Below are 14,522 nucleotides of genomic sequence, written 5' to 3' on the forward strand. Positions count from 1 at the left end.
GTGCCTTTAAAATCAGTCCCTGCTGTCAACAGCATTACACAATGATACTGAGGTGGCTCTGACCCATTGTAAGCTTTGGAAAACAGTCACTGGTGATGTAGCTGTGCAGTATTTATGATTTGTAATCCCTGAGCTAAAACACTTAAAGCCCTTCAGTGCATTTTAGGGGATGGATTAAGTCCTGACTAACAGGCTTTTACCTTGGGAAACTGGTAGGTGACCTCTGGGGAGTAGGAGTTTTTGCTGGGTTTCTTTTTTAGTGAAACAACCACAAAATACTCAAAGAGTTCTCTTTCCTGCCACTCAATGAGCTGCAGCTCCAGTGTGCGGTAGCTGGGTGCTCGTCGAAGGATGGACTGCAGTTTCAACAACCTCTGGGTGTGAGCTGAGGAGGGAAGCGGACATCAATATCAATGCACAATTCAGTGCCCAAACAAAATTCTCCATCTGAGGCTCATGGGGTGGTAATCTTCCATCTCCAGTCAAGAAATGAAATGTGTTGGTGTAATCTTTCACTTTTCCTGAAAGCTTGTGTCCAAAACAGAGAGAAAACATCACTAAATGTAATTAGTATTCATTCCAGTCATTGAATCTAGGCATGTGATAAATGTCGTATGGTCTGTTGATTATCCGTGCACATGGCAAATGTTTTAGTTACAGTTCTGCAGTCTGTTCAGTCACACAGGGTCACTTGTTGAATTCAAGACTGTTGCACAAGCAGTGAGAAAAACAGCCCTAACATAGTGTAGCGTAGCACCTAACCTTTGCCAATGAACTCTGCGGTCACTCACCTTTGAACCTGTCGTCAGAGTCACTCTCACTCTCACTGTTGTCATCTGCAGGCAGACATGAGACAGACAAGCATGTTTTCTACAAGGTCACAAGGCAATTTCACAAACATGTGCTTATGTCATGAGAAGGACACAGCAAGAACTCTACGTGGGTGGCTGAGACACAAATATTTACTCACTTATCTGGCCAGTGGATAAAGGGAATAAAGAGAGTCCTTACCTCTCAGAGATGTAGTCTCAACATTGGACATGGACAGCTTCTTCAGCCTCTTCTTCCCACGTTTAGTGCAGTAAATGGAGTTGATCCTCTGGACCAGCTGTAAGCAGATGAAGGAGGGAATTCTCAGTTGGGGATTCTGAAGCTGTGTTTCTTTTGATCCTAAGTATAGCAGAAGGGGGTGTACCTGGCCAAAAATAATACTGTACTGTGCTTTGAGGGTTGCTGAACAATACAACTGAAGAGCATCGAGCATTGAGAAAAGGTACCACAAGAGCTGAAACCAAAGCAGTAATCACATGCATTGAGGTGCAGTGTTTTAAAAATGTCTTTTCCAAACTGAGGAATTACAAGTGATCCAGAGCTGCTCTGACTCTGATTTGGTCCCTACAGAAACTTGAGCTGGTCCATGAAGCAGGAAAGGAAAGAGAACACAGTAAGAGCTCTGCAAGGACTTAGCGTAGGTGTTTGTGCAGGATCGAGCAGTGTGTACCTTAGGGATCCTCCAGTGCCTGTGTGAGGCCAGGGTATCGCTCGTGCTACAGAAGCTATCATCCAGCAGGCCACTGGGTGAAGTTGATCCACCCAGCTGGGGGAGAAGCAGCATTTCATCATGGCTGTAGCGTTTGGACAACTGCGATATGCGGTGGCTCTTCCTGTCACTCGGACCAGAGACACGAAGGGACTGGCTACTGGGTTTGGAAGGCAACTAGCCAGAGAAAAAAGAATATGGGGGGTTTGGTACAATTCATTCATTTATATGTTTTTCATAGACAGTTATCCCTGAGGTGAGGTGACTATTTGCATATTCATAGCTCTGTGCATACTAAATGAAGGCAAGGGTTTACATCTCAGCCATTTCAAGGCAGAAAGGGACGTTTTCCATGGAGAAAACTTATAAATACGTCATTTTGATGAACAGAGATGAGTTTTTAGAGGTTTAATCAATGCCAGAGCTTTAAACATTGCAGAGAGTAAAGTATGTTTTAAAAAGAAGGAACAGGCACAGTGAGCTGTTAGATGAAGAGCTTCACCTCCACCTCCTCAGCAAAGTAACACATTTTACTGTGCCCTGCTGGCGTGTGGAGAACTACTCCCATCTTTTTAATCATGAAATCAGATTACCGTTACTCATGACAAGATGAAAAAAGCCAAATATTGTCTGACTTCTTTATGAAAACAACATGAGTTTGTTTGGCTGCACCGTAAACAGCAGTTTCTCTTCTGTTGTATTCTTGACAAAGTAGCTGCTCAGTGAGTATCTGCTGGAGTATTAAACCACACTTGTAAACACCATTAACTATGGGGGTCTCCTCTTTCTATAGTGAAACAAGTGCTCCTGCGTTGAAGTGAGCAAGCCAAATCTGCAGATGGGCCTCTCTGTGGAGAATCTCCAGGTCTAAACATATCGTTTCCTGCAGTGCTACAAATGAGGTGTGAGATTCTTCAACAGATTTTTTCAGCACTGACAGTCAGCGGGGATTCACCTTACCACAGGAAAACACATTTATTATGTTCACTACGGGGAAACAGTGCTGTTGATCCCAACAGGTTTTTGACTTACCTGAGGTGGAGAGTTCAGCTTCCTGTCCATGGTGGTCCAAGATCTGCTGCTCTCCAGCAAACAAGACTTCCGAGCATAACTCTTCCGCTTCAGGTCAACATCCTCATATGGGTTCTCCTTCTCTGTTGGGATGAAGTGAGTGTTCAATGTAGCTGTGATGCAATGTCAAGCTAACAACTGTCCATGGACAGGGGATGTTTTTGACAGAAGACAGACAAGGCTGTGGGGTCAAAACGTGTAAACAGAGGGCAGGAAAGGGTGTCAGGGGCACAAGAGGGGGCTGCCCCATGGTTAGTCTGAAAAGAGATGAGTCCAGAAAGGTAAGTCAAAGGTCACTCCCAGCTGGCTCGAGTGAACTCCCTTTTTTCAAAACAGTTACTGTTGGCACTGGGCCCCACGGGCCCCAGTAGGCCCATCTGAAACTTCTGGACACAACACAGCTGGTGAGTCACTGTCCAAGCATGCTAACTGTCTGCTGAGAGAGATGAGGAGAAGAGTCATCTTCTTAGACTGTTATTCTGACAGTAAGGTTGTTCAACTACATTTTTAATCCCATGCTATGAATGTAAACATATTATGGGATCGCAAGAAAGACATAAGCAGTTAGGTTTAAAGTGTTTCTACTGAGACTAATGTCAATTAAGGACATGAACATTAAAAAATGCAACACTGTACCTGAAGAAGTTACAATAAGCACAGTCTTTGCTCCTGATCTATAGATGTACTTCAGTCAACAAATGATAAGGAAAGGAAAAAGAAAGGGAAAGAAAATTAACATTACAGAGCACTGCACTGCTCTCACTGATGTCACCTGGCAGAGGGCCAACTTCAATAAAGAGAAAACTTGTGTAACACCACAGTCCATGTCTATCCAGACATTTGCTCTGAGAATAGCTTTTTGGCAGGGTCTGAAAAAGGTTGTGAGAAAGTGAAGAAACCACAGTGCAGAATAAAAACAGAGCCAGATGGCGTCGAAATGCATGAGGGGAACTTTTAAAAGAAAGAAAAGCAGTGTTATCTGTCAGTAGAAAGGCAGAGAACAAAAATCTACTTGGTAGCTGTGTTCCTTCTTCCTGGGTATACTGCTGGAAAACCCGGTGAACTCAGCATGTCAAACAATGAGCGTGTGTTTTAAAAACACCCAAGATCAACCTACAGGCTGAGCTTTGTTCAGTTATCTATTTTTAGGGTTAATTATTGAACCTCTGAGCGGTACATACACACACCCATGCACACATACACAAATAATGTACACTGCCTGAGATCATTAGAGTGTTATGTTGTGTTACACAGTAAATTAGCCTACTGGAGTGATTTTCTGTGCATCGTTAAAGCTGAGGAGCAGAGTAAGAGGGCTTAGTCTGACCCCACGTTGTGCTGCAACTCCATTAAACTGAAGCAGTACTGTAATGAGAGCCTGCTGGGAAAATGATATGTCTGTATAGCTGCTTATGCACTGGAGGGTACTAATCTACTCCTCTGATTACAAACATCCAGATCTCTCTCTAACACTCCCCCAGACAAACAGTATTATGCCGGGAGTGGACACACCTTGGCTGCACACTGTGATTGTACATTTCTGTGTCCACAATAGACTCTCTGGGCAGGGCAAGGCACAGAACAAACTATACAACAAAGTCAGTGTCAGCTTACACTATAAAGGGAACAAGCTACAGTACAGTGGCACCGCTCGCCCATTAAGTCGTAAACAGAGATGTGAAAAAATAGGTTACAGTTTTGTAAGATTATTTGGCAGCACCACAAATCATACAGATAACTGCTTGTGACCACACTGGAGAAATGTGGGAGTATTTTGGGCATATCCTGCACCAATGAATAACAAAATCACAGTTCAAACTGTGTAACTACTTAGGTGTAACTTAATTAGAAGTGGAGTTGCTCATTATATGTACCAGACAGATTGATTCACAAGAGTGAGAGCAGACAACACTTGAGTCAACGCCGTTAGTGAAGGTAACACAAAGCTGGAAGCTTGAATAAGACCAGGACTCTGTGGTACAGACAGCTGAATCATAGTGTCACTGGAGCACAGGGTGTGATTCATCTGACTGTAAACAGATCAGTCATTGACAGTCCATTTATCAGCTACACTAGTCAAAAGCACTTAAAACAGTCCCCTAATATCACAATCTACCATGCATTTGTAGCATAAGTTACAAATGACTCTTAAGTTAAACATCTGGCATCAAGCACAGGTGCCAAAAACCCAAATGGTGTGAGTGAAGCCAAGATCTCCTTGTGGAGTTCAGGAAACGTGTGGGGATCTCTCTGATGAATGCTTGTTAAAATAGGGGCTCAGAGGGACCAAAACATGGCTCATTTACTTCTGTGGCTGCTTCTCACATGGATCATCTGACCTGTAAACCATGGCGTAGTGGTGCTGGAAACCACTGCTCAAGCTTTGTTAGAAATAGCTGAAGCTATTTCAAACTTCAAAATTGTCTTCGTGAGGGACAGACAGAGATTGTCTCCAAACTGCAAACTCTACACTCACAGTGCTGGATGAACAATGGGAGTTTTGTTGGGATTCACATGAAAATCAGCCATGCCCTGACGCTCACTCTCTGAGACTACTGCACATCCACAGCTTGAAAAAGAACAAAACAAGCTGTTGAGCAGGACACTGATCACTGATTCAGGCACAGCATGGCTACTTGTAGAAATACCAGGAAATAATGTAAAACTTGCATCAGCCCATCGGCATTTATCATGAAAAATGAAAAAAGTGTGTAAACTTTTTCACTGCATCTGAGATCCTAGCTTTATCATGAGACTGTACTCACACTGACACACATTTCCACCACATTAAGTATGCACTAGGGGAACTGGCAATTGGACTGGGCAGAAGGCCTGGGGTCATTTGCTAGTGGAAAGGAATTTGGCTCTCAAACATGTCCAGCATTTCACACACACATTATCTAAGAGAACATTTGAGTCACAGTGAGATGCACAATATGTGGCTAAAAGGGCGCAACATGAGAGGATGATGTTCGACAATCAGCAACAAAATAAAGATCTTCTTCACTGGCTATTACTGAACATTGTGTTAGTCAAATGCTGGACTGCAGTGTGAAATATGTAGACAACCAGACAAGTTTCACAGTAAAATACGACCTATACAGCCACATGTTATCCATTAATCTTATGCTCAGGCTTAGCGTTCATTGACTGCTCCCACGCTGAGACTTTTTATACCCCACACCTCTACACGAGGCAAAGGCGGGAGGAGGAGCTACCCTCACACTCTTATTACCTACTGCTGCATGCTGCAGGGGGCTTTCACTCTCACTAAAACATCTGACTACTGTTCTCAACAGCCGCTGTTGCAATCACAGTAACCACAATGTATGTGTTTACTGTTCATGGGAGGCTCTGAACATGAACTAACATATTTTTTTCACTGTCACTGTAACTGCCTCGCATACAACCAATGCCTAAAATCAAACTGAACTAAAACTAACGATTATTTTCATTATCGATTAATCTGTCCGTTATTTTCTGGATATCCCTAAATGTCCACCCACAGTTTCCCAAAGTCAAACTAACACATTCAGATGTATTTGGTCAGATCAACAGTCCAAAACACAAAGATATCCAGTTTACTTAAGGTACGTAAGATGAAGAAAACCAGCAAACATTCACATTCAAGAAGCTGAAAACAGAAGTCTTTTAGTAATTTCTAATTTTATGATTACTCGATTATCAAAACGTTGATTAAGAGATTATTTTCTGTTGATCTACGAATCAAGTCATCATTTCAGCTCTAAACTGTATCCAACAGTGACCCAGGTCAGACAGAAACCCGTGAGGGATCGAAGTGAAATGAAAGTCCTGTTTTCAAAGCCAGTGAACCAGCGCGCTTACCTACTATGTCCTCATAGGCATTCTCCTCTAAAGTGCTTTTGGAATTGGGCCGACTCCGCGTGTCTGTGGTTAGCGTGCCATTCTCTGTAGGTGAGGATGGATATGAAGATGGCAGACTTGTAGCATCCTCCGACTCACACGACTCTCTGGAAAGAAATTAAGAAAGTCAGAGAAAAAAGAAAAAGTCCAGATGGTATTAAAAATAGTCCTTCCTCTCCAGTTGCCAACTAGGTTAATACACTTGTAGTCGTTATAAACACAAAAGTCAAACGCATTGTCTTATTCCTTAAAAAACTTAAACTTTAGAGGCCACTAATTATAAAATACAGAAAAAACAGGAACACCAGGATCAACACACACTCCGACCACAAGAAAATTCACAAGTAAACATGCAGATATCTTACGATTTCTGTGTTCTTAGCACAGTGTAAGGCGCACATCACATGTGAAGGCACTGCAGAGGAACTTTGCTACATTAGTGCAGGGATCTACAGTATGGTCACGTCGCGCCATCGACAGCTTGTGGCTTTTAAGCTTGGTCTGAAATTGCTAGAGCCACAGGAATGTTAAACACAGAGTCCAAGGGATGAACGTTTGAGGATTTCATCCCCATTTTACATAGGGACAATCTGGAGTGGCCCCACCCTCACACAAAATAACTGAGCCTGTCTGACCCTGAGAGCTATAAGTCAGGAATAAAAACAAGAGCAGTCTACAGTATCCAACATTCAGCTAATATTTATGCAACAAAGGGCACGATGTTAAAGTGTTGGATTTTAGTGGTTTCTGCAGGATATTCATTTCTACTAGTTTAAAGAGAGCTGGGGAATGCAGAGGATCTTCAGTTACAGGCAAAACATGAGTGAACTTGAGTAAGAATATACGGTAGATTTGCTAAGTGAATGTTAAAATTGCCAAGTTTTTTATGGACCAAAATGAATTTCTGGAAAGAATCTGACATTTCAAAGGTCTGTACAATAAATCAGGTATGTTTAATATGAGCTGCTTTTATGGTACCCAGTAGGCATTTACCTCAGGATAAACCTACGATGAAAGCATTGAACTTCTTTAAACTGGGAAAGCTGGGGTGATGAGAACTTTGTGCTCTTTACCCTAAAACATATTGTTAGTCTTCAAGATCAAACATAACTGATTCAACACTGATCTCAACTGCGAATCCTGACTGACAACAAACTCACCACAACCAAACACACTGACCAGTAACTCATTAAACCAACGCACCAACAAAGCAAACACTCATCCCGTGTTCCAAATTTTTCATAAGACCGTCACTGGAATCATTTTCATGGAAGGGAACATGAGGCCAACAATTGCTGTGGCACCAAAATTATCATTCATACAGATCAGTGGCCAATGCCTGATCTGCTTAACAAGGTCATTACTGGAGCTGATACAGATTCTTTGTGTCAACCTTTACAAGAAAAAGTAGGCTGTGCGTTGCAGCAGCATGTTGCTGTAGGAGATGCTGCTGCTGCTGTTGCATCAAGAGAAATGACACGTGTTTTATTGTCTGAGAAGGAAACACATTGACACAGCTCACAATGTATATTCAGGTAAAAGGAGAGACATAAGGACACTGGTACTCTCACCTGTCCTGCAGTCTCACTGGGATGCTCCCCTCAGTCTTAACTGTTCGTGTCATGCTGGGTGCAGGGGTTGAGGGCAGTGGTGGGGGAGACTCAGAGGCTCTGTTTGGAGGTAGTCCATTGGCCGGCAAGAGGCCTTTCTGGTCCCCTTTGGCGTCGTACTCAAAAGTGCGTTTTGGTTTAGGTAAGGGGTTGACTGGTGTGCCAACAGACATCTGCTGGCTAGGTGGTTCTGGGCTCTCTGACCTGACTGAGCTCACGCTAAACCTTTGTCTGAGTTTAGAGAGCTTATCGGACACCAAAACAGCATCTGGTTCAGTGGCAACTGAGCAAATGCTGCTGCGCTTACTGGTGCATGTGCTGTCGAAGTTGTCACCTATCACAAAAGACTTTTGTCTTGTCTTGTCTGGAGCATAGCAATTACTCAGATAGCGTGGAGGGGATGGGCTGGGATTCTCCTTCAGGGCCTGCTCTATCTTCTGTATCCTGTTGAGAACTGCTGACGTCTCCTTCCGAGCAGACAGGGAACGCACAAATGTTCCCTCTGACTTGCCCATCCTTTTCTGGAAGCGACCAACGCCGTCCTTGTCTGAAACTCCTTCCTCTTCCTCTGTGTAGGAGCATTCTGAGAAAGCCGTGCTCATCCTGCGAACCCCTTTAAAGTCAAAAGTTTTCTCGCTACAAGGAGAAGAGAGCAGGCTGGGGCAGCCCTCACTGCCCCCTACACGCTCTGCTCCTCTTTTATCTAGACACAAGCTCATCCTAGGCAGAGCCACCCTTCTGCACTCCCATTCTGAGATCTTTTTGCGGATTGTGGTGGGGGGAACACCTGCTACTGAGCGGGTGAGAGAGAGGGTGCGTTTGTGGCTTTGGTTGGAGGAAGGTCCCAGAGAGAGCGTGCTCCAACTCAGGGGCCGACCATTAAGTCCATCTCCTGGAGAGAGATCCCCTTGTTTCTCCTTCTGTTCCTGGGTGCCCTGACTTTCCTTGGTTTGAGCTTGGGGTTTGTAGATGGAGAGCCTATTGTCCAGGCAGCTGATGCTCTTTGACTTGATGAGACGGCCTTGGGAGTCAGTGTCACTCGTGAGAGATGCACCACTGCACAGGCTGGCGGTCTTGCCGCTCCAGCCAGCACGTACCAGGAACCTGCCGTCAGTCCTGACGTACCTACTCTGCTTCCCTGCTTCACTGTCGCTGAGGAGAGGCTGCTGGCTCTGCCCCTGACTGGCAGAGAGGACAGGACAAGGTGATGTAGACCGGCACCTGGAGCAAGACAAGAGAACAAAAAAAACAACAAAAAATAAATTGGAGGCTAAAAGATATTAACGCACCAAAAAAAGGCAAATCACGGGAGCTGTCAATAAATCCATTCAATCCTGCAGCATGAAAAGTGACTCAATGCGGAACAGATGGAAGAGAACTGTAAAGAATCAGCTGAAAACTTCATTTCCAAGATCAAAGACAGAATGAAAACCTGAGCCACTTATTGAGAATGACCACAGGAAAGTATTCTGTCTTTGGCAGGATGAGATTAAAATTAAGGCCAAAGGAAATACAGACTACATTAAAATGCCACAGTGGATTTTTCCAGATAATCAAATAACTTGAGGAGAAGCACCGAGGACCTCACACAGAAAGCAGTACGCCAAGCGAGATTTATTACCGCTGTCTTACCTGTGAAAGTCTCACTGCTCCTCTTTGCACCTCGCAGCCTGCTCTGATCCCTTAAGATAAGTACTACTAAGTGCTACAGTAGTCCCAAACTCACTGATGGCAGCACCATCCACATCCATCCATCCATCCATACCACACACACACACAAATACTTTCTCATGGTGCTCACTTCATTTAAGATTTCCACAGAGAGACAAACTTTCCCTGTAAATCCCTGACACTGTAATACTCTCAGTCTTTCAGGGACTTTGTCATGACTTGGAAGCTGGCTAAGTCTTGCGAAAGTGAAGCACTGGGAGATCTGATGTCACAGCCATGGTTAGAATAACAAGCCTTATGGGAGGAGGAAGCTGAGGGCAGCAGACTGTGATCCAATAATGCAGGTCCAGACAGATCTCGCTTCACACCTTTCTGCCCTTCCCTGGTTTCGTTCCTCCTGCTCCAGGGTGGGAAGACTGTTACAACAGCTAGGGACCTGCATGCTGCAACCATAATGACAGCATCTTATCCTAATCCCCCGGAAGAAATATGAGAATTCAGGACACCAGCTAGTTTGTAGTATAGTTTATAGTACTCTGAAATCCAGTGAATGGATTTTTAAGCAAACAAACCTTTTAAGGTTTAAGTGTCAACAATACTCATTTTTTCAATGAAGGCCTTTTTTATATCATTTCAAGTCTTTGTAACTATATTCTCACTTATTTTCTTTTATATTTGTTATTATGTTTTATACACAAGCCTCCATTTATCACTTACGGATGCCCACAGGAGGCGTTATAGCTGTTGATAAATACAGTAATAATAGTGTCCTAAATAATTTATTCAATCATATAAAAAGCCAAACCCTTTCTCTTCAAGTAGACCATTAAATATGTCTCTACATCTAATTCACAAAAGACTTTTGTATTTTTGTAATTTAGGTTTGTATCAAACATTAAGCGATCATCTTTCCTACACTGTGAATAAATTGAGCTTTGTTTATTACCTTACTCAGATTATTAACATAAATATCCACTAACTTGAGCCTGAAAAGAGTTCAAGATAAACTCCAATTTCAGGCGAAATGCCCATCAGAGTCCACTCAGACCACATGGTTTCATGAAGAAAATACTTTTCTGATATTAATCAGCAGTGCAACACATGACACGTTGCAGTGGTTCAGCAGGGAGCTATTAGAACTCGTTATCAAATTAAAATCGTTCTGGTTCCTAAACTTCTGCCAAGGAGTAAGGCTAATGCAGCAAGCCAGAGAGGGAGCCATGTCTCTGACGTATAATATCAATGGGAATGTTTCAGTTCGCCTTCCAAGACAGATCTCAGCTCACATGATCTTGTGTAATCTCACGTGAGCTGAGACGCAACTTGTCAGGCTTCAAGTTACATGTCTGTGGTCAAACCAGTCGTTTCGGACCAATCAGCGCCCTATGAGTAACCTCTGGCTGCTACAGGAGGCTGTTTTTTTCGTTTGAAAACAATAATGGCAGCTCCTAAAGAGGTTAGCATAGATGCTGTCATAGTATCAGTTATATCAGAACTGGAGCTTATTTCTTCATTGAAAGAAGACCAAAGAACAGCAGTGAAAGTTTTTCTCCACAGAAAAGACGTTTTTGCTCTTCTCCCAATTGCCTTCAACAAGACTCCTACTACAACATATGGTTCATTGATCTGATTAGTTTAAGTTAGCCTGTGATAGATGGTGATAGACAGATGGTCCATCCAATCACCTGCCAAGTATTTCTTCAAAGTGCCTGCCCTTTTCCAAACACTTTCCATGGACGATTTCCCAGATGGTCCTGTGTAACAAACCATCTGGCGCGTCAGGTTATATTTTAGTAGCAACCAGACCAAACACTCAGTAATGCCATTCTAATGCCAGTAAAAGCACAGTTTATTGAGTCGATCACAACAGTTTAAATTGTTGCTCTTTGGCCTAATGACCTTAAAACATGGGGAGGAGTCAGCGCTGTCTCCACACTGCACCATGGTTCTACCAATGTGAACAAGCTATAACAACATGATATGGAAGAAAAGGTTTTAACTGGCTTCATGTTGTGATTTGTGGATGTTTGAAGGAGACTGCATCTGTAGCCACATTTCCACCCAAAGTGCCTGGAACTTTTAGTCCCTGGAGCGAATTGTAGAGGAACTAAAATGTTCCTTCAGCCTTTGTTGTCTGCATTTCCACCACAACCTGCAGACCCCGATTAGGCAAATTGCTGCTGACGTAAGAAGAAACAGATCATCATATGATTTCTTCTGTTACTCTGTGTCTATGTGTCAAAGACAAAAAATTTTAAATGATGGCTGAAACAAGCTCAGAAATGTTCAGTGCTGTAATCACCACCCTCAGAGTTACCTGGGCAGGTGTGTGTGTGTGTGTGTATGTGTGTGTGTGTGTGGGGGGGCTCTCATCAGTTTTTTTGCTTGCTTTGGATCATTCATCATTCCCACACTGTACCTGAATTTGATCTCTTTACATGGCAGCAGATTCAATCAACTGCAAACAGCCACAGAATAAGACTATTAAAGCACCATTTAGCAGGAATTACGGATTGTGCTGTAAAAATCAAGTGTAGACTGCAGCATGAGGACACAAAAAGAAAATATGTGCAGATTTTTTTGTCTATTTCAGGCTTGGGGACTTTTAGGGGGTACTGGTGGTCTTGATTATGCTTGTAAAAATAAGGCCAGTTTAGTCAGTTTCAGATGGGCTGGCCACACATACAGCACTGTACAAAGAGCTGGATGCCAGTCATAACCTGGACTCTGGCTTTTACTCAAGCTTCCAGGGCATGCTAACCACAAGCCACTTCCTGTTACTGACCAGGATGGAGGCAGCAGACTGTTCACACAAACAGCAACTTGTGCTTTTAAAGTTCAGCATGTGTAAACTTTATCATCCATCAGCACTTTTTCTCTATCGCATTATCATTGCGAGGTTTTATTTGCTTCCAGATCAGTAAATAAGATAAATTAAGCAAATGTACATTTCTGGGTGTATGAAACACTAGTCGCAGTGATGTGAGCTCTCGCTCTCACAACCTTGTCAGCATGTTTTGTGTTGCCGAAACACCTCTGAATACTTTTGTGGTTACTTGTGATCTTTGAAGTGCAGGAGCAAATACAACACCAGGCAATTGGCAGGAAAGAAGCTGTATTTACTGAATTGTCAATTATTCCCTCACAGAAGATCAAAGAACGAGAATCCTGCAAGTCTTTTTGTTTTGCTTTGTATTGTTTTTTCCACCATGTTGCTGCATGTTTCCATGTGAGTCTCTTGATTCTACACAGTTCAGCATAGGTGTAATTTGTCCTCCAACCTGTTCCCTGGTTGTTTCCATAGTTTGGGGGAACACTACTAATTTCTCTCCATCTGTTAAAACACGGGGCAGCAAAGCATCTTTGCCTCATGAGCTTTAAATATGATTTTTAAGAACCAGGGTAACATGAGCACAGCAAGCTGTTTAGAAGGCTCTACTACAATGACAAATTAATCAACAGAGGCTGAGGTTAAATGCATAATTACCATGTTAGAGAAATGCAGCCACTGCAACAGTGATTCGTGTTTTCCTCCTTACTTTCACAGACTTTACCTTGGGAATAGTGTACATCTGAAAACTCTGTGGTACACATGCACATTTGCCAACAACAGAGCAGTATTCATCTACATCATAATGTTATTATCAAAAACATTTGTGTGGTGTGCCACTTCCAGTTGGCCTAATTTATACCACAAGCAATTACAGAAACTAGCTGCCACAGGTACTTCATGATTGTAAGAAATACTGTCCTGTGCATGTTTACCACCATGCAACGCTGCAAATCAAATAATAGCACTACCATATATTAGAATGCCGATAGTAGCACCATTGTTAAAGATCGCCTTGCTCAAAACCAGCCATCAGACTGTCACAAGGTGGTGTGACTTTCCCAGCTGTGAAGTACAACGATCGCATGGAACATAAATCTTTCTTACCAGTCTGCCTGCTCCAAAGAGGACTTTGTGGCTAAAGGAACTTTTGAGCTTGGTAAAATCTGACAGGATGATTAACTGTAAGACTGAATAGTCTAGATATCATATATCATTCCCAAAGTTTTTTTTTTTCTCTCTCTCAGCAGGACATTGTAAGCTCTCAACATGCTAACACAAGCTCCAGCTCACTACTCACAGTTCAGAGATGGATGGGGCCCTTGTCCAGGATACAGGATCGTACTTGCAAAAGCTTTGGAAGTCTTATCATAACTGACAATCATTGGTCGTACTTTCCCATAAGTGAAAAAAAGACTGTGGTTGAAAATGAATGAACTGATGAGTACTGCACATCAAATCAAAAGACCAAAAAAAATCCAGTGACATGGACCTTCAGAAACCATGTCATATGACTGGCAGTGCACATTAACCAGCCCAGACCCAGATGTCACTGACCTGTCGGGTACGTCGCGGGGAGCTTTACCCCCTCCTGCGCGAGCCACAGCCTTCGAACTCTTGTTGGCAGTCATGTTTGTCGACAAACCCCCCTCTCACCTGATGGACAAACACAAGGATGAGATACATTCAAAAAGCTGCAGCATTATTTGCATTTCAGTGAGGAAAAAACATGAACTCAGACTGCAAATTTAAACTCTTCAAAGGTCGTTCTGGTTTGTCAGTCAGTGTTATTAGAAATCTAGACTGTGACTAAAATATTAAATAAAACTAGACCTTACAAAAGGTCATGGGACTTTAAGCCAAAACTGGGTGTACTATGAACCACTTGGGTTTAATGCTGGTCAGACACTGTTCA

General features: G+C 42.9%; 1 protein-coding gene across 2 annotated transcripts in view; it reads right to left on the bottom strand.

Moving 5' to 3' along the window:
• Positions 1 to 14,522, bottom strand: part of dennd2b (DENN domain containing 2B) — a 46,892-nt gene that overhangs the window by 17,797 nt on the left and 14,573 nt on the right. For both annotated transcript variants that reach the window (XM_070966788.1, XM_070966780.1), the window contains exons 2-9: positions 14,165 to 14,263; positions 8,068 to 9,327; positions 6,458 to 6,603; positions 2,573 to 2,694; positions 1,502 to 1,717; positions 1,012 to 1,108; positions 792 to 836; positions 201 to 385 (exon numbers count right to left, since the gene is read on the bottom strand). In XM_070966788.1, the coding sequence (XP_070822889.1) occupies positions 201 to 385; positions 792 to 836; positions 1,012 to 1,108; positions 1,502 to 1,717; positions 2,573 to 2,694; positions 6,458 to 6,603; positions 8,068 to 9,327; positions 14,165 to 14,238 (2,145 nt within the window). In that variant the 5' untranslated portion in view covers positions 14,239 to 14,263. The remainder of the gene's footprint in view (positions 1 to 200; positions 386 to 791; positions 837 to 1,011; positions 1,109 to 1,501; positions 1,718 to 2,572; positions 2,695 to 6,457; positions 6,604 to 8,067; positions 9,328 to 14,164; positions 14,264 to 14,522) is intronic.

The sequence above is a fragment of the Chaetodon trifascialis genome, chromosome 1, assembly GCF_039877785.1.
Source record: "Chaetodon trifascialis isolate fChaTrf1 chromosome 1, fChaTrf1.hap1, whole genome shotgun sequence".
Lineage (NCBI taxonomy): Eukaryota > Metazoa > Chordata > Actinopteri > Chaetodontiformes > Chaetodontidae > Chaetodon > Chaetodon trifascialis.